Source organism: Amblyraja radiata, chromosome 1 (assembly GCF_010909765.2).
Source record: "Amblyraja radiata isolate CabotCenter1 chromosome 1, sAmbRad1.1.pri, whole genome shotgun sequence".
Taxonomy (NCBI): domain Eukaryota; kingdom Metazoa; phylum Chordata; class Chondrichthyes; order Rajiformes; family Rajidae; genus Amblyraja; species Amblyraja radiata.
In genome coordinates, this window is record NC_045956.1 from 61,586,191 (window position 1) to 61,606,540 (window position 20,350).

A 20,350-nucleotide genomic window follows, 5' to 3' on the forward strand; every position below is an offset into this window, starting at 1 on the left:
TGTTTTCCACATCGCAGGAACCCTCTCCAGGCTCGGGTTGAAGATATGCTGCAGTACTCTGCACAACTGGCTGGCACATGCCTTGAGTACCCTAGGGCTGACACCATCGGGACCCGTGGCTTTGCCTGGGCGGAGTCTGCTCAGCTCCTTCCTCACCAGCTCAGCCTTGAAAGTCAGGTGCGACAAAGAAAGGGCAGAGTGAGTGGACCAGGGGGATTGAGCGGAGAGTGTCGGGGAGCAGGGGGGAGGGTGGGCAGAGGCCCCACCATCAAATCTATTTTTTTTTTAAACAGGTTTAGCTCGTTGGCCCAGTCCTGATCGCTTTCCCTCCCCAGGCCACTGGTCTTCTTATTCCCTGTAATGCTCTTCATACCGCTCCCCACATCCCTCACTTTGTTCTGCTGACCTTTCAGCTCCGGCTTCCTCCTGTAGTCGTCCTGTCTCAGTCTCGCCTTCAAGTCTTTCTGCACCCGTTTCACCACCTCCCTGGCACCATTCCTGAAGGGCCTTTATGTCACTGGTGACCCATGGCTTGTTGGGGAAACAGTCTCCTCAAGGACAACGCTATCTACACGGAACTTTACGGACTGGTAACAGTCCGTGTCCATCAATGTCCTCTCCATGAGGACTACAGAGTGCGTCCCAGTCTGTGACCTCAAAGCAGCCCTGTAGAGCATCACAGGCCTCCTGTGATCAATGCGATCATGGCTGATCATCCCCAATCAGTACCCCGTTCCTGCCTTCTCCCCATATCCCCTGACTCCGCTATTTTTAAGAACCCTATCTAGCTCTCTCTTGAAAGCATCCAGCGAACCGGCCTCCACTGCCCTCTGAGGCAGAGAATTCCACTGTCACCACTCTCTGTAAGAAAATGTGTTTCCTCGTCTCCGTTCTAAATGGCTTACCTCTTATTCTTAAACTGTGGCCCCTGGTTCTGGACTCCCCCAACATCGGGAACATGTTTCCTGCCTCTAGCGTGTCCAAGCCCTTAACAATCGTATATGTTTCAATGAGATGCCCTCTCATCCTTCTAAACTCCAGAGTGTACAAGCCCAGTTGCTCCATTCTCTCAGCATATGACAGTCCCGTCATCCCGGGAATTAACCTTGTAAATCTACGCTGCACTCCCTCAATAGCAATGATGTTCTTCCTTAAATTAGGGGACCATAGCTGCACACAATACTCCAGGTGTGGTCTCACTAGGGCTCTGTACAACTGCAGAAGGATCTCTTTGCTCCTATATTTGATTCCTCTTGTTATGAAGGCCAACATGCCATTCGCTTTCTTCACTGCCTGCTGTGCCTGCATGCTTACTTTCATAGACTGATGTATAAGGAGCCCCAGATCCCGTTGTACTTCCCCTTTTCCCAACTTGACGCCATTTAGATAGTAATCTGGTCACAGGCAGCCTCTGGACCATTGTCTTATACCTGAGCAGGAGGTGAACCAGGTTGTTGTCGGAGGTCCTCGGCTACTCTAGTGACAGTTATGTTGAGGCTGCTCATTGTAAAAGCAGCAAATGCTGTAAATACTCAAGATAAGGTAGCATATGTCAGAGCAATAGGTAGATGATCTCAACTTTCGATTCTGACAAAAGATTTTCAATCTGAAACTTATATTTCTGTTGTGAAAGTATTTGGTATTTTCGTTTTCAAATTTACAGGAATATTTGCGTTAGGGTTACTAGGTGTGGTTTAGCAGTGACATCACTTTCTCTAGCAATTTGGAAACACAAAATGTGTAATGAAGACTAGAGATGGGAGATACACACAAAATGCTGGAGTAACTCAGCGGGACAGGCAGCATCTCTGGAGAGAAGGAATGGGTGACTTTTCGGGTCGAGACTGATGTCAGGGGAGGGTGCGAGACAGATAGAATGTAGTCGGAGACAGTGAGACCAGTGGGAGAACTGGATAGGGGAGGGGATAGAGAGGGAAAGCAAGGGCTATTTGAAGATAGAGAAGTCAATGTTCATACTGCTGGGGTGTAAGCTACCCAAGTGAAATATGAGGTGCTGTTCCTCCAATTTGCACTGGGCCTCACTCTGACAATGGAGGAGGCCCAGGACAGAAAGGTCAGATTGGGACGGGTATTAAAGTGCTGAGCAACCGGGAGATCAGGTAGATTAAGGCGGACTGTGCGGAGGTGTTCAGCGAAACGATTGCCGAGCCTGCGCTTCGTCTTGCCGATGTACAGAAGTTGACATTTGGAACAGCAGATACAGTAATGATAATGCTCTAAGGCGCTGGCAAGGCCGCATTTGGAATAATATGAACAATTTTGGGCACCTTATCTGAGGAAGGATGTGCTGGCTCTGGAGAGGGTCCAGAGGAGGTTTATAAGAATGTTCCCAGGAATTAGTAGGTTAACCTTTGATGGGCATTTGTCGGCACTGGGTCAGTACTCGCAGGAGTTTGGAAGAATGGGGGGGGGGGGGGGGTCTCATTGAAACATACAGAATCGTGAAAGGCTTGGATAGAGTGGATGTGGAGAGGATGTTTCCACTGGTGGGGGACTCTAGGACCAGAGGTCATAGCCTCAGAATTAAAGGGCATTCTTTTAGGAAGGAGATGAAGAGAAATGTATTTAGTCAGAGGTTAGTGAATCTGTGGAATTCTTTGCCACAGAAGGCTGTCGAGAAGAACAAAAGGGGAGAAGGCGGGAGAAGGGTTCGGAGGGAGAGATAGATCGCCCTTGATTGAATGGCGGAGTAGACTTGATGGGCCGAATGGCCTAATTCTACTATCACATGACCTAAAAGAACTAAGTGTTTAATTGTTATATGTGCCGAAAACAAACCAATGTAATTACTTGCAGCAGCATAACAGGTCTGTGAACCTCAGACAACACAGTGACAAGGTGGAGCAGCCAAGGAGTTGCTGCCTTACAGCGCCAGAAACCAGGGTTCGATCCTGACTACGGGTGCTGTCTGTATGAAGTTTATATATTTCCCACAAGACCGCCTGAGATTTCCCCGGATACTCCGGTTGCCTCACACACACACACCAAAGAAGACAGTTTTGTAGGTCAATTGGCTTTGGTAAAAAATTGTACATTGCCCCTAGTATGTAGGATAGTGCTGGTGTATGGGGATTGCTGGTTGGCGTGGACCTGGTGAGCTGAAGGGCCTGTTTCCGTGCTGTATCTCTAAACTAAACTAAACACAAACAAAAAAAAAGTTTAATAAATTAAAAAAGTAATATTCGTTTTTTTAAAAAGGCCAACATCCTCATTGCAACAAAGACAGTTTGTAGTATAGTTAGTGTTTGTAGTGTTCAAGAGCCTGGTGGTTGTTGGGAAGAAGCTGTTGCTAAACTGGATGTCATGGTTTTCTGACTGACAAGACAGACAAGAGACATTTATTGTCACATGCACCAATTGGTACAGTGAAATTTGGGGTTACCATACAGCCATACGAATAAAAAGAGAAGAACAGAACACGATAGTCTTTAACATAAACATCCCCCTCACGATGTTGAAGCAGCTGGCCCAACACTCCGGAGCTTCAAACGCCGATCCCAGGTAAGGCATCGCCCGCTCTGCGGTGAATCCAGTGTTGCGCCGTCGCTGAGACTTTGGCCGGTCCCCAGCAGGAAAGGCCGCGGCAATCCAGTTGGTAGGCTGGGGGGAGGGGGGGGGGGGGGCGAGGAAGCGACTCGGAGAATAGTCGCATCTTCGCCAGGAAGTGACTGGGAAACTGTTTCCCCCTTACCCTACCCACCTCCCCCACATAGAAATACTCAAGAAACCTCCACAACATACTTTTAAACAGACAAAAAATTTAAAAAAAGATGGAAAAACAGACAGACTGTAGACTGCTCGATCACTTTGTTGATGGCAGGAGTGAAATGAGCTTGGCCAGGGTGGTTGGTGCAGGTTCTTGATGGTGTGGAAGCTAACACAGTATGTTTTTTCCAAAGGACTATAAGTAAGAAACTTGGCAGCACAAGAAGTAACAGTGAGTATGTGGGGATGGAAGAAATTGGAAAGATAAATTTGAATTTGAAAGTGCTGATACCGCTGGGTGCTGATGGAGAATTGGTAAACCGATTTGAGGTTTAAGATTAATTTACTAGTCACAAGTCACAATCGTATTGGTGTCATTTAGGATGGATAAATCGATTCACTAGCTGAAACAAAAACCTAACTGGAGCCCGGAGGAAGAGGGCGAGGATGAGTGTACTGTTTTCAAAGTCGGAGGGAGGTTAAGAGTTGTGCCTTTTGGAAGATTAGTGGATTTGCATCACCCCCCCCCCCCCCCCCGCGCATTAGGTAATCTCTTGCACTGGCAATGTTGCTGTGTTACTTTAAACTGATTCTTGAAGCACCTTTGGTTGTTTGCTGTGATGATGGAAGTTAATATTTGCATTTCTGTGCATTTGGTCCTGTTGTTTAAATTGAAAGCTTGCAAATGAAGCTTTGCAGTACCTCTGTCCCAGGAAATGTGTTGACTGCTGCAATTTCAAATATTGATTTCAAATCTGCAGTGTGTGAGTTGTAAAAAGCAAAATTAGCACTTCTGAGACCAGGTCAAAATGTGAGAAATCTGAGAACTGAAAAGGGAAATGCCAATTATGACTCTGGCGATTGGACATGTTGGGGCCTTCATATGACAAGTGCTGCTGAAAAGCAGAAACTGTACAAAGCCTTTGATGGGGGAGGGGGGGGGGGGAGGGAATCGTGTCCCAAAAATGAAGAATACTGCAGTGAATTTTTATTTTTCTGACCATGTGGCAGTGAAGCCAAGAGCACAAGATGGGTCATTAACTGAGTGGGAATAGTGTTTGCTGAGAAGCATGGTTATCACTTCTGTTAATAAAAATGGATCCGCTGTCATTACCTTTTAAAATCTGTATCGGAGTGAGAACAATCCTCTTTATGACTACTTTTGAAATTTTGTTTAGTTATCAATTATTCCAAGCTAATTCTCAATGATGCGTTGAATTATCAGTCCAGAATTGCAAGATTATGTCTTGAGCCCACAATCTGTTCCCTTGAATATTATTGATCTTGTATAGTTTTCACTTTGGACTCTATCATCCATTGAGGTAAATGTATGGTGTTTTCAAATGACTGAAGATTGCAGGCATATCATTGAAGTCCTTGGTCTGCAGAATACTTTGCAGCAATTTGCCGTGGGTTCTTCAGCGGCACTTCCAAAACATGCAATCTCTTGTGAACACTGCAGTTCCTTCCTTCACCAGCCAGATTGATTGGGGAAAATGCTGTTTCTTCATCATTCCTGAGTCAATATACTGGATCTTTTTATCCATCCGCAGCTTTGGTAATGCTTATGTGAGGATTTCAGACGGAGGTGATGGCTCACCATCAACACCACAGCCAACTGAGGAGCGGCCTTGAAACAACACCCACTTTTTAGGAATTAAAAATGACAAATTTGCTTATGCTTTGAACATTTTTCATAATGATTTGAAAAAGTTATAATATAGGGAATTGTAGGAAATAAAAAATCATCTAGGTCGTCGTATTATCATACTTCTAGCCAACGTATGGATGCAAGATTTTTTAATCAAAGCTTTGCTATTACTGTTTTATGAAAATTGTACAGTAAAAAATTGTTGCCTTTGTTACACCATCGGGTGGCACCCGTAATGGCCGCCTCGCCAGCAGTCTGTCTTGTCCCTTCTCTGTTTTTATTATGTTAAGTATGTCTTGAATGTTTGTTTTAAATGTGTCTCGGTGTGTTTTATGTGGGGGGGGGGGGATCGGATCGGATCGGGGGAAACTTTTTCCAGCCACTTACCTCGACAGAGATGCGATTTTTCTCCATGGCGCATCTCCGTCCCCCCTGCGGCCTACAACATGGAGTGGTGCGGCCTTTCCTGGAGACCGGCCAGGAGCTTCAAGCCGCGGGTACGGCGCGGACTTACCATCGCGGAGTCTGGGATCTTTTTCCGAGGTTCGTCAGTATTGGAGCTCCGACTGCGGGTGAACAAAGGAGGAAGATGACTGAACTTTATTGCCTTCCATCACAGTGAGGAATATTGATTCCACTGTGGTGAATGTTATGTTAAACTTTATTTTATGTGCTGTGTGTATTTTTGCTTTTTTACTTAGTATGGCTGTATGGTAACTCAAATTTCACTGTACCTTAATTGGTACATGTGACAATTAAATTGAATCTTAAATCTATGTAAATATTTTCAAAACTTTGATTATACCATCTAACATTATGCAAAAGATTGTGTGACAAAAATAAAGGTGGTGATTGTCTTCCTATAGTCTTACAAAGCACTGGTTAGACCATCAGTGTTAACAGTATTTCAACATGCACTCTCATTGTCTTTGAAGACCGCATCAGATTTAGCCATTGGTATAATGAGGCAAATGTGGGAATATGAAATTGTTACAGACAAGGGTGGCACAACGGTAGAGTTGCTGCCTTGCAGTGCCAGAGACCGGGTTTGATCTTGTCTACGGATGCTGTCTGCACGGCTTGTACGTCCTCCCTATGACCGTGTGGGTTTTCTCCAGGTGCTCCAGTTTCCTCCCACATCCCAAAGATATCCTGATGTGTAGCTTCATTGGCCTTGTGATGTTGTAAATTGTCCCTTGTGTGTAGGATAGTGTTAGTGCATGGCATGATCGCTGGTTGGCATTGACTTGGTGGGCCGATGTTTCCATGCCTAAACTGAAAGAAAGGAATTAATGTGTAGGAAGGAAATGCAGATGCTGGGCTTAAACCGAAGATAGACACAAAATGCTGGAGTAACTCAGCGGGACAGGCAGCATCTCCGGATAGGGTGACATTTTGGGTCGAGACCCTTCAGACTGAGAGTCAGGGGAGAGGGAGATACAATGATAACAAAGTGTAGGGTTTGAAAACAAAACAAAGGTGGTGGCGATCAAGGAACATGTAGAATAGATCATTGTTGGCTAAGAGAAGGTAACAACAAAGCAAACAGATAAAATGTAATCGGGACAGTCAGACTGGTCGGAGAACTGGGAAGTGGGAGGGATGGAGAGAAGGAAAGCAAGGGTTACTTGAAGTTAGAAGTCAATATTCATACTGCTGGGGTGTAAGCTGCCCAAGCAAAATATGAGGTGGTGTTCCTCGAATTTCCATTTGGCTTCACTCTGACAATGCTGGAAGCCTAAGACAGAAAGGTCAGTATGGGAGGGGAAATTAAAGTGTTCAGGTAGGTTTAGGCAAACTGAGCGGAGGTGTTCAGTGAAGTGATCGCCGAGCCTGCGCTTGGTCTCGCCGATATATAGGAGTTAATGTTCATCAAGAAAATCCTTGATGATCTCTTGATTTGCTTTTTCTTACATAAATATCTGAATCAAATTGTAATTACTTTTGAAATTTAGATCATAATAATAGATATTTTGTGAAGAGCGCAGGTTCAATATAAATAAAACCTGGGACTTTTTAAAGTTAAAAAGTGTAATCATTAAATTTTAAATGATGCTATTTACTGATTAACCTGTTCCAGGGATCTACACAGTCAATAACAACGCTTAACAACGTAGTCAGCTTTTGGCCCTCTAATTAGCCTCAGAATGACAAGTCCGACAGTACCTTCATCTTCCCCTTTTGCCCATTTACTGATTACATTTTTTTCATATGTTCATTTCGCTAAGCTCTAATGTGAGCATCCACTTCACACCTGGCAGTTATTAATTGTCAAAGTTAGCTGGCCGTCATGCAGATTAGTGGATCTGTAAGATCTCTCTGGATAGCAATGGTAAATCCCTGACTTCTGTTTTTTCCACCCATCTTTCATAAGTGCCAACCTATTCCATCGGTTTTTTAGTGCAATTCTGAGTGAATTCCTTCATTTGGTTCCATGTTTACCAGTTCAACAGAATTTCTCTATGGTTTCTTAGTCTACGAGTGTTAATACTCTTCAGAGATCTATCTTTGTGCTGTTTTCCTTATTTTCATGTTCTCCTTTAATCAAACACGCATGGCATCAAATTCCACATGAGGTCACACAGCATGGAAACAGGCCAACTCATTCATGCCGACCAAGATGCCTCATTTGCCTATGGTCCATATCCGTCTAAACCATTCCTATCCATGTACCCAACCAAATATATTTAAAATGTTGTACCTGTCTCAATTACTTCCTCAGGCAGCTCCTATATAGGAAGTTGCTCCACAGGTTCCCATTAAACCAAGCCCCTCGCACAATAAACCTCTGTACCCTGGTTCATGATTTCCCCCTACCCGGACTTAAAGTGCATTCACGCTATCTATTCCCCTCATAATTTTATACCCCACTATGCAGTAGAGCTGCCATCTCACAATGCCAGGCACCCGGTTTGATCCTGACTATGGCGGCGTTTGCACGTTCTCCCTGGTTCCCTCCCACATTCCAAAGACTTGTAGTTCTGTAGGTTAATTGGCTTCAGTAAATTTTCGCTAGCATGTAGGATGCAAAAGTGGGATAACACAGTACTAGTGTTCGGGTGATCGATGGTCGGTGGGATGAAGGGCCTGTTTCCATACTGTATCTCTAAACTATAATATCAACTTACATACTACATCAACTTACACATTTGCACCAAATCAGTTTGCTTATCACCCCTAATCCTGGCTGGTTTAAATATGCTACTCATCCACAACAGCTAATTTATATTCAGAAACAAGGAACTGTAGATGCTGGGTTACAAGAAAATGACACAAAGTGCTGGAGTTAAAGCAGTTATGGCAGTGTCCCTGGTGAACATTGATATTAACCTAACCACCTCCAGTATTTAATTTTCAACAATCTTGCCTCTAACACCAACATTATTGTTGGCTGTCTCCACAGTTATTCACGTCCTATCCTTTGAAGTTCCTCCAGGTATAATTTTTAAATCTTCTTTGCCAAAAATTTAAAGTCGTAACAGGTAGAATATATAATCTATCCAATTCATTGTTTGGCTTGGATATGAATGCATAAAGTATGTTTTTCGTGGATCATTTGGAATTTTAATTTATTATTACCATCTCTGTTGCAGATGCAGAAACCAGCGTAAAGCTCCAGGAGAGTGGCATTCTTCAAGTTTTCCCGCATCTTCTGTCTCCACACTGCTCATGTGCAGCAAAAGTAGCAAACATTATAGCGGAATTAGCCAAAAATGGTGAGGTCTTCCACAAGAACTTTCTCTGCAGGAATGTTTTCAATTTTGCTGCACCACCACTCAATGTTGTATTTTGTTTTAGAGCAGCAGTCTTTCATAAATTTGTGCAATTCATGTTTTTGGTGCCTGGCCTCAATATTTCATAAATTAATCTTCAATATATATCCGTAACTACAGGTTTGCATTTAAAATTATTGCATGAATTTTGTATTATGGCAAGACCCTTGGAAGAATTTCAGTATCAGGGATCATGGGGTGCAAATCTACAACTCCCTGAAAGTGGCAAGGCAAGTTGATAGGGTGGTAAAGAAGTCATACAGCATGTTGACCTTCATCCGTTGGTGTGTAAAGTATACAAGATGGGAAGTTATGTGGCAGCTGTATAAAACTTTGTTAGGACAAATTTGGAGTATTGTCCAAAAAAAAGTGGGAAAACTCACTGGGTCAGACTGTGGAAGGTAATTGATGGATGACAAATTCAGGTTGGGTCCCTTCTTCAGGCTAATGTATTGGAGTATTGTGTGCAGTTCTGATCACCGCATCACATGAAGAATGTGGAGGCACTAGAGAGTGTGCAGAAGAGGTTAACCTGGATGTATTATCTGTGACGGGATTGGATGAACTTGGATTGTTTTCTTTAGAGTGTCAAAGACTGCAGGACTCCCTGTTAAAAATATTGGTGTGTTCATCGGCCACTAGGGGAGCCGCATGATGGCAGCCTCTGCCTACAGTCTGTGTACCTTCTGCCTACAGTCTGTCTGTTTATCTTTTTTATTTTTAGTTTGTTTAAAAGTATGTTTTGGAGGATTTTTTTAGTATTTCTATGGGGGGTCTACGCTCCCCCCCCCCTCTCGCGACCTACCAGCTGGATTGGCGCGGCCTTTCCTGCCGGAGACCGGCCAGAGCTTCAGCGGCGGCGCAGCACTGGATTCACCGCGGAGCGGGCGATGCCTTACCTGGATCATCGTTTGAAGCTCAAAGTGTTGGGCCTGCTGCTTTATCATCGTGGAGCTGTGGTTTGCGGAGCTTCCAGCCGCGAGTGGCGCCAACTTCAACATCATTGAGTCCTGGTATACCTTTGCCGAGGGCCGTTAGCGTGAATCTCCGTCCAGCTCGGCCTGTGGACTTCGGGAGCTGCGGTCTCTGGTAAAAAGCAGCCGATTCGGAGGTCCAAGCCGCTGAGAGTATTCTCCCGTTCCGACGTCGGAGTTCCATCATCCCGGCCCTGAACATCGGGCCGCCCACAGGGGCGACTGCGGAGGGCTCGGGAGGAGGAGGATGACTGAACTTTGGTGCCTTCCCTCAGTGGGAAACTTTGATTCCGCTGTGTGGGGATGTTTATGTTAGACTATCGTGTTCTGTGCTCTTTTTTAATTCGTATGGCTGTGGTGACCACAAATTTCACTGTACCAATTGGTGCATAGGACAATAAATATCTCTTGTCTCTTGTCTTTTAACATTGGGTGTGGGGTTTTTTTCCCCCTTTTAGGCTGATCTGACTAACTTAACTTTGTAGGTTTAACGATCTCCAGAGATTAAATATATGCTGTTTAAAAAGAAAATACTGAAGACAATTGGTTCAGATAGCATCTGTGGATAGAGAAACAGAGCTAACGTTCCATGTCAAAATCATCTCATTAGAATTTATAAAGAAGATTAGGAGATGGAGAGGGCAGAGGGAATATTTCTGATGGGGTGAGGCCAAGGTTTCCCAAATGTTTACGGGATCATTTTGGGATTTGAAGACTGTTAAGAAGGAATGCAAAGGGACAAGCATTTATTGCATTTATTTCAAGAGGGCTAGGATACAAAAATAGGGATGTAATGCTGAGGCTCTAAGGTGCTGGTCAGGCTGCATTTGGAGTATTGTGGGCACCATATGTGAGGAATGATGCACTGGTGCTGGAGAGGGTCCAGAGAAGGTTTACGAGAATTATTCCAGGAAGGAGTGGGTTAACATATGATGAGCATTTGAAAGCATTGGGGCTGTACTCGCTGGAATTTAGAAGGATGAGGGGGTACCTCATTGAAACTTACTGGATAGTAAAAGGCATAGATAGAGTGGATGTGGAGAGGATGTTTCCACTAGTGGGAGAGTCTAGGATTAGAGGTCATAGTTTCAGAATTAAAGGACAATCCTGTAGTAAGGAGATGATGAATTTCTTTAGTCAGAGGGTGGTGAATCTGGAATTATTTGCCATAGAAGGCTGTGGAGGCCGTCAATGGATATTTTTAAGCCAGAGAGATAGATTATTGATTAGTACAGGGGTTGTGGGGTGATGGTGGAGAATGGGTTAGGAGGGAGAGATAGGCCAGCCATGGTTGAATGGTGGAGTAGACTTGATGGGACAAATGGCCCAATTCTGCTCCTATCACACGACTTTATGCAGATTAGAGACAATGCTACACCCTGAAGCCATGAGAATTTCTAACCTTTTCTTGGTTTAAGCAGTTGTTCTGACTATTTTACAGTTTTAATATTCTCTTTATTCTCTCCCTAACTACTTTCAAAAATCTGTTCACTTACTGACTATGAACGTTCAGAACATTGGGCAACCCTTGCCTTGCACTGTCAGAATTATCCCCTTTGTTCTATTCATCCTTTCCTTTGTAACTTAAAACAAACTTGTTTTCTCATTTTCCAAGTTCTGATAGAAGGTCATTGATGTAAAACATTAATTAACACTTTCCACAGGTGTTGCCAGATGTGGAATATGCTTGGCATTTAAAAAAAAAATAGATTGGCAGTATCTTGCAGATTTTCCTTTTTTATATTTCAGTTCTGAATATGCTGTACAAAGGCTTTGGAAATATATGTTGACCTTCATCCCTCCTATCGTGCAAGTCTGACTTTTGAATGCCTCAAGCAGGAGAAACTGTCTCAGTTGCAGCCACCAGCATCTTTGAAATGTTGACACATCCTTTATAATTTTCCTCAAATCTTTTTTCGTGCTTAATGTATTAGACACACCATCTTTCAATATTTGTCTCATTGCTCACTACCTTATGCAGTTCTTAATCTGTTCCATTTCTAATTGATTGCTCAATGTAGCCAGCACAATATCTGCAATGATGTTCTCTCCCATGAGAATATCCCAGTTATACCTCTTTCCTCCTTCCAACAATCCTTTCTGCAGACACGAGAATACATGAATGCAGAAAACATTCAGTTTCATTACCATATTCCATGAGAGTTGTTTTCATGTATACACCTGGACTTTAGAGATACAGCTCGGGAACAATTCAGTTTAGTTTATTGTCACGTGTACCGGGGTACAGTGAAAAGCTTTTGTTGCATGCTAACCAGCCAGCAGAAAGACAATACATGATTACAATTGAGCTATTTGCAGTGTACAGATAAATGATAAGGGAATCGCGTTTAGTGCAAGGTAAACCCAGTAAAGTCTGAACAAGGATAATCTGAGGGTCCCGATGAGGTGGGTAGCGGTTAGGACTGCTCTCTGGTTGCAGTAGGGTGGTTCAGTTGCCTGGTAACAGTTAGGAAGAAACTGTCCCAGAATCTGGAGGGGTGTGTTTTCACACCTTTTTTCATATCTTTTGCCCAATGGGAGAGGGGAGAAGAGGGAATGGCCAGGATGTGACTCGTCCTTGATTATGCTGCCGGCCTTGCCGAGACAGTGTGAGGTATAAATGGAGTAAATGGAAGGGAGGTTGGTCAGTGTGATGGTCTGGGCTGCGTCCACAATTTGCATGCAATTTTTTGTGATGGAGCTTTTCCCAAACCAAGCTGTGATGCATCCCAATAAAATATTTTCTATGGCGCATCTGAATAAGTTGGTGAGGGTTGTTGGGGACATGCTGAACTTCCAAAGCTTTCTTAGGAAGTCGAGGCATTGGTGTGCTTTCTTGGTCATTGCTTCAATATGGGTGGTCCAGGAGAAGTCGTTAGTGATATTTACTCCTAGGAATTTGAAGTTTTTCAACCATCTCTACTTGAGCGCCTTCAATGCAAAATGGAGTATGTGTACCTCTACGCTTCCTGAAGTCGATTACTATCTCCTTTGTCTTGCAGACATTGAGAGAAAGGTTGTTGTCTTGACACCAGGACACAAGGTTCCCAATCACCTTCCTGTACTCCGACTCATCATTATTTGATATCCGAGCACATTGTTGGTGTTGTTTGCGAATTTGTAAATTGAATTGGATTTATACAAGGCTGCACAATCGCGGGTGTATAAGGAGTAAAGAAGGGGGCTGAGAACGCATGCTTGTGGAGCACCAGTATAATTTGTTCCCTATCCTCACTGATTGGGGTCTGTTGGTCAGGAAGTCATGGATCCAGTTGTAGAGGGTAGCAAATGGGGATTTTGGCCCACAATTTGGAAACAAATAAAATTAACTATCAAATTAAGAAATCTATCGCTCCTCTCTTCAATAGTTAATAATCCGTCATTTAAACCGTCTATTATTGATAAAACGTTTACCCATTGGGAAAGAATAGGAATCAAAACGCTTGGAGACATGTACGAAATGGGAAACCTTTTATCATTTCAACAACTACAATTAAAATACAACCTGAAAAGTGATCAATATTTCAAATACAGGTGCACAACCTTTTATCCGAAGTTCCAAATAACGAAAAGCTCTGAATAGCGGACATTTTTTCGGTCCTTGAAGAAAGGTCCTTGAAGATGTTCACCGAGGGCGGCCCGCAGAGGTGACAGCGGAACCTCCGGTCGGTCCTTGAAGAAAGGGGAACTAAATCCCCAATCATAAAAGAGAAGGTGAGGGTATATTGCGCGGGAGGGTTAATAATTGACAATCTGCTGCTGCCTGTCCGCTGAGTTAAAAAGTTCCCACGGTAGACTCGCAATACACAGTGTATCGTGAGTCTTGCGTGGGAACTTTTTAACTCAGCGGGCAGGCAGCAGCAGATTGTCGCTCCCTTCAGTTTCACCCCACCTACACCCCTCTGCTTCCCGGCCATGTGTGTGACCCCTTCCCTCCCCTCTCCAGCTCCCCGCCCATTGCACCGGCTCGGGGGCTTTGCACTGTCTTCACGTTGGCGATGCCAGCAGGTCAGTGCCAGTCACCGGAGACATCAGGACCAACGGGACTCCGACCCCCAGGCCCACTGCAAGCACGGAGATCCCAGAGACCCACAGCCAGCAGCAGCCCAGCCCCGTTCCAACTCCAGAGGAAAACTGCAAACTGGCCGGAGACGTCAGGACCACCAGAAGCCGCTCCCCGATGGGCCGCTACGGCGACAAGTGGCAGTTCGCCCACAGCCCGAGCTGCGCCCCCTCATCAGGACACCGACCTCCAGGCCCACTGCAAGCACGGAGATCCTAGATCAGCAACTCCAGTCCCGCTCCAACTCCAGAGGAACACGCTCCCCGTTGGGGCAGAAGCTGATGGTGTGCAAGGTACGTCTTGTTCTTGGGGTGGCGCAGCTCGGGCTGTGGGCGAACTGCCACTTGTCGCCGGAGCGGATTCCTCTGGAGTTGGAGGGGGGTATTGTGCTGTTTGATCGCCCCCTGCTATCCCAGGGACAGGGAGACACAGCGGCTTTTGAGACTGGTGGGCAATCACTTCCAAAGTTCTACCCACACAGTCAGTACACCTCTCCTACACTGCATTTCATACAAACATTTATTCTACAAGAAAAAACTACATTGAAGACTCAAAGTCGCGACCGAGTAACTGCCGGGATCGAGGCGCAAACTCGCGACCTAGCTAGGGGATTCAAGAATTCCCGAGCTAGGCCGCCTAAGGGCATGTGGCCCCGCTAGGGTGACATGAGTGCGAGAGGTGATTCAATGCTGCGGTCACATTTACAAATTCAGGAATTCATTCAACACACTGCATTTCATACAAACATTTATTCTGCAAGAAAAAACTACATTGAAGACTCAAACTCGCGACCAAGTAACTGCCGGGATCGAGGCGCAAACTCGCGACCTTGCGGATATGAGCCGAGCACTCTACCACTGAGCCAGCCGTTAAAATCTACGCTAAAAATCTTCCATTCCGAAGGCCGAAAAATTCCGAATTACGAAAAGTGTCTGGTCCCAAGGCTTTCGGATAAAAGGTTGTGCACCTGTACCTTCAAATCCGAGATTACCTGAAAAAACACACATAAGAATATCAAACCTTAACCTCAGATCTATTAGATGAAGGAATGAACAGAAATGCGGAATCAAGTAATTTAATATCATATTTGTATAACATCATTTTAAACACAGAAATACCATCGACAGAAGCAATTAGAAGGGACTGAGAACAAGATTTATCTATAAAAATTCCAAAAGAGAAATGGGAAAAATACTTGCTATATGTACATAAATGATCGATTAATGTAAGACACAACTTAATTCAATTTAAAATTTTACATAGATTATATTACTCGAAAACCAAACTGAATCAAATGTTTCCAAATGTTTCTCCCATCTGTGATAAATGCCTATCTCAAAACGCTACTATAGTACACTTTTGTCTCTTGCATAAAACATCAAAAATTCTGGAATTAAATTTTTGGAATATTTACAAAACTATTTAAAATAAAATTGAAGCCCAGTACAGAACTGATTATCTTCGGATCAATGGAAGACGGATGTAAGCTGACTTCGTTTAAAAAATGTCTACTTAATTATGGCTTAATAACGGCAAAAAAACATACTTAAATTCTGGAAAGATGCACCCACACCGACGCTCAAAATGTGGATTTCAAACGTCGGAAATGTCTCCATTTCTCGACTTATTACAAGCATGTGGTGCAACACAACCTTAGAAATTAATTGTGTCATAACCGGGTGAAGGGTGGGTAAAGATACAAAGGAGGAATATCCCTTTCAATTTCTCTCTTTTTTTTTCCTTTTTCTCTTTCTCTCTCTTCTATCTCTTTCTGCTTATTTCACATCACCTTCTTTACTTTTTCGAGCTATATAATATTCTCTATTTCTTGCTTTTCTTACTCTTTTTTTTTCTACCATTAAATTTAAAATAAGTTGTACATAAATGTAATTTATGTCTTATATTATTGTACATCACTTCTAATAAAAATATTTTAAAAAATCTAAACAAATCCGTGCTGACCAGCCATCATCCAGTTCGCCAGCACGATCCTACTCACTTGGGACAATTTGCAATTTTACCCAAGCTAATTAACCAACAAACCTGCACGTCTTAGGAGTTTGAGCGGAAACCAGAGCACCCGGCGAACACCCACGTGGTCACAGTGAGAGCGTACAAACTCTGTCCAGACAGCATCCATGGTCAGGATCGAATCTGGGCCTCTGCGCTGTAAGACAGCAACTCTACCGCTGCGCCACTATGCCGCCCCGTGATTAATTCTGTTCTCTGGCGTCATTGTAAATTAAGAATTTTTTTGGCAAGAGTTAACCAACAGATGTAAATTCTCTAGGTGGTGGTCAACTCACACTATTTATCCCCAACCCCTATCCGTACCCCAGCTTGGTCTGAAGATAACATTATGCAGCTGTGATCTTTATGTTTGGCCTTACATTTAGCAATAATCCCACATTCTGTTATTCATCAGCACTGTTATTCTATTCAGCTCTGTAACAGAACTATCGATTCTATTTATATGCCAACACTTGTTGACTATTTCTAGCTCTTTTCCCACCTTTGATTCCCTTAAGACATCTTGGAACATGAATTTGCTCACCATGCAGCTCTGCCGCTTACACATTTGTCTGATCTTTTGGCAGAAAATATTGTATAGAACAGGTGGGTGAAGGAAAAATAAAATATTTTTTAAGATTAGACAAGATTTATACATAATCCATTTTGATGAAAGAAAATTTATAGCAAATTAGTCATGAACTCAAGTGCTCCATTATATTTTGAGCTGCAGTTTTAATTAAGCAATTTTATAAAAATACATCACATGGAAAATTGTTTCAGATTGACCACTCTTGCAATTTGCTAGTGTGAAGTGGCTGTATCAGATAGACTTTTTCATAGTTATATCCATATAGGTATTGGTTTGTCTTTAAGTAAATGTTGTAAATCTGTACGTGTAGCTATTTTTGTATTTGAAATGTCAGTGTAACGTTTTGTCAGGTATCTTTGGTGAAGGTGTTGAAATGCGATTTTACCATTTCCGTTCTATTCAGAACAGATTGAAAGTGAGAGATTTGGAATACGTTTGCCCACCAACAACTTACTTCAATCAAGTTTTGTAAACTCCTGCCTGATACCATCAAATTTGTCTGCCACAATTTAGAACTTTATAACTTGTGGACCAGTTTTGTTCTTTATTTTAAAACTAATACAGGTGCACAACCTTTTATCCGAAAGCCTTGGGACCGGATTTCGGAATTTTTCGGATTTCCGAATGGAAGATTTTTAGCGTAGATTAGGTAGGTTGCGCGGGCGGCTTGAAAAGCCTGGAGCGGCTGCCTCCTCCCCGGAGAATCATTGTAAATCATTGCTTAAATGTTAGTCAGTTAGTTTGGAGGGATTTTATGTGGTGGGGGGGTGAAGGGGGAATCTTTAATTCTTAGTCCCCTACCTGGTCGGAGAGGCGGGGAGCGGGCAATGCCTTACCGGGTCGCCGTGCAGTAAGCTCCGGAGCGCTGTGGCCGCTGACTCCCAACATCGCGGAGCTGGGGGCTGCGGGCGGCGCCGGTTGGAGCTCCGACCCCGGCAACTCTACCCCTGGCTGCGCGGCGCTCCAAATCCAGCGCCGCCCGCGACCTGACGCCCGCAGCCCAAGCTCCGCGATGTTGGGAGTCGGCGGCGTCGCAGCGCTGGGATACCAGCGGGGAGCGGGCAATGCCTTACCGGGTCGCCGAGCGGTAAGCTCTGGAGCGCTGTGGCGGCCGACACACAACATCGCGGAGCTGGGGCTGCGGGCGTGCCAGGGGTAGAGTTGACGGGGTCGGAGCTACAACCGGCGCCGCCCGCGGCCGGACGCCCGCAGCCCCTACTGGGAGTTGGCGGCCACAGCGCTCCGGAGCTTACTGCACGGCGACCCGGTAAGGCATTGACCGCTCCCCGCGTCTCCGACCAGGTAGGGGACTAAGAAGTAAAGTTTCACCCTTCACCCCCCTCCCTTCACATAAAAGCCCTCCAAACTAACTGACTAACATTTAAGCAATGATTTACAGATGTTTAAGTGTCTCCCCGGTCTCCGGGGAGGAGGCAGCCGCTACAGTAGTACAGACCTGGGTTGACCGTGGGTCGTTTCGGGTCAAGTTTGGCACCAAACGCGAGCTTTGGTGTGCAGACGACATCCTGGAAAAAATGGCCGGTTTTCGGAGTTTTTCGGTTTCCGGAGCTCCGGATAAAAGGTTGTGCACCTGTAGAACTATAGTCACTGGTCATTGTCTGGTATTTTCCTTGTTTTAATTAATTTAAGCAAATGCTTTGAAACCTGGGCCAAATAAATAAATCTTTCATTTAAACCATACTGATTTACAGTAGGCTTATTTTAAGGAATACTTTGACGTGACAATATTCATTCTGTTTTCAGATTTCATGCGAGGCTCGTGTGTGGATACAGGATTGATTCCACCATTGGTTCTGCTGCTAAATAACAAAGATCACGAAGTGCTTCTTCAAACAGGACGTGCCCTGGGAAATATTTGCTATGATAGCCGTAAGTCCAAAATGAAGACTCTGTTAAATTAATATTCACAACCACATTTTGGGCTCTTAGAGGATCAATTTTACTAATGGCATTTTGAGTTTAGTGCCAAAATGAAACCTGTGAATCATTAAGTCATCTCTGTTTTAAAAACAAGCCATATGTAACTGCATGCACAAAAATATAGCAGGTTCAAATCCAGAAAATGTGCATGTTGTTGTCAGGTGTAATCGCTTACTATGTACAATGAAAGTCTTCATAGTAAAAGACTAGTTCTAATTAATGTCACATAAATAGTCTAAACGCATTATGTGCTAGAATTGGTTTGTTAGTATTCTTGGGCTTTACTATCAGTCTTATTTTAATTTTGTTTCTCGGCAGCCTATTAATGTTTGTATTGATTTGTTAATACAAGATGCATTACTTTGCTCTTTCCAGCATTGATGCAGTGACTCATGGTTAACAAATTAAAACCTAAAATCTGTGGAATTAGTTATAGGAGTATTGTTTTTCGGCACCGATTTTCATACAAATGAATGATAAGCATAATGAAGTATTTAATTTGTTCTTTGACCCTGTTTGGCTGGCTTGTTTGATTGCCTTCTTTCCCAACACCTCAATATTCCTCCACTTGCCCAGCATGTTGTGATATTAATCCTACACATCATGCTGCACATATGACATCATGATTAAATACACATATGATTGCACATATGATTGCATAATTACTAAATATTACTGAATGTTATTAATGGTAGATAAAAAATCAGATTTACTTTTGGACTTTAGAGATATAGCGAGGAAACAGGCCCTTCAGCTCACCGAGTCTGCGTCGACCAGTGATCAGCCCGTACACTGGCTCAATCCTACACACTAAGGACAATTTACAATTTTTACCAAAACCAATTAATCTACAAAACTGTAAGCCTTTGGTGTGGGGAAGAAACGGCAGCACCCGGAGAAAATCCACACGTTCTCAGAGGGAACGCACAAACAGCACCCGTAGTCAGGATCGAACCCGAGTCTCTGGCGCTGTAAGGCAGCAACTCTATCACTGCGCTACTCTGAATGATGATTGCCTGTCAGTCATGAGAATTGAGGGCATGTTGAGAAGAGTATAACAGTGTAGCTCTGGTGACATGAGAGGTCCCAATAAGAGTGTTATGAATTTTAATACAGTTGATAAAACGCAAAGTCCAAGTTTTCTGTAATTCCATTGAAACCATCTTCAACACAACTAAAATAATAAACATAAAAATGCATGAAACATTTAAGTAGGTCAGACAGCATCTGTGGAAAAATAGTGTTAATATCTCAGATCAAAGACCATTCTTAAGGGTGGTCTTTGACCTAAAAGACTCTGTTTCACGTTCTAGAGTTGCATTTTGTTTCGATTTCCAGCATGTGTCTTTTGACTTTTAAAACAAATGAAATTTACTGCAACTAATCTTTTTGCCTGTTTATAAATTTGAAATCATGATACCAATCATAATATATTCTTATAACTGACTTAATAGCCAGATTTCTTAATTTAGGATTACTAATCAATTGTAACTGAACCAAAGGTTTGCTCTTTATCTACAGGACTGTGGATTTGCAAAAAAAAATGAAGAATATTGTATAAAACTAGTTTCAGCAAAAATATAGCTCTGAATTTTGTGGAGTATTCTCTAATGTGTTATT

General features: G+C 43.5%; 1 protein-coding gene across 2 annotated transcripts in view; it reads left to right on the forward strand.

Annotated features, from left to right (window-relative positions):
- The window catches only part of rap1gds1 (Rap1 GTPase-GDP dissociation stimulator 1), an 80,475-nt gene that overhangs the window by 14,794 nt on the left and 45,331 nt on the right, over nt 1–20,350 (forward strand). For both annotated transcript variants that reach the window (XM_033022658.1, XM_033022667.1), the window contains exons 3-4: nt 8,971–9,093; nt 18,554–18,679. In XM_033022658.1, the coding sequence (XP_032878549.1) occupies nt 8,971–9,093; nt 18,554–18,679 (249 nt within the window). The remainder of the gene's footprint in view (nt 1–8,970; nt 9,094–18,553; nt 18,680–20,350) is intronic.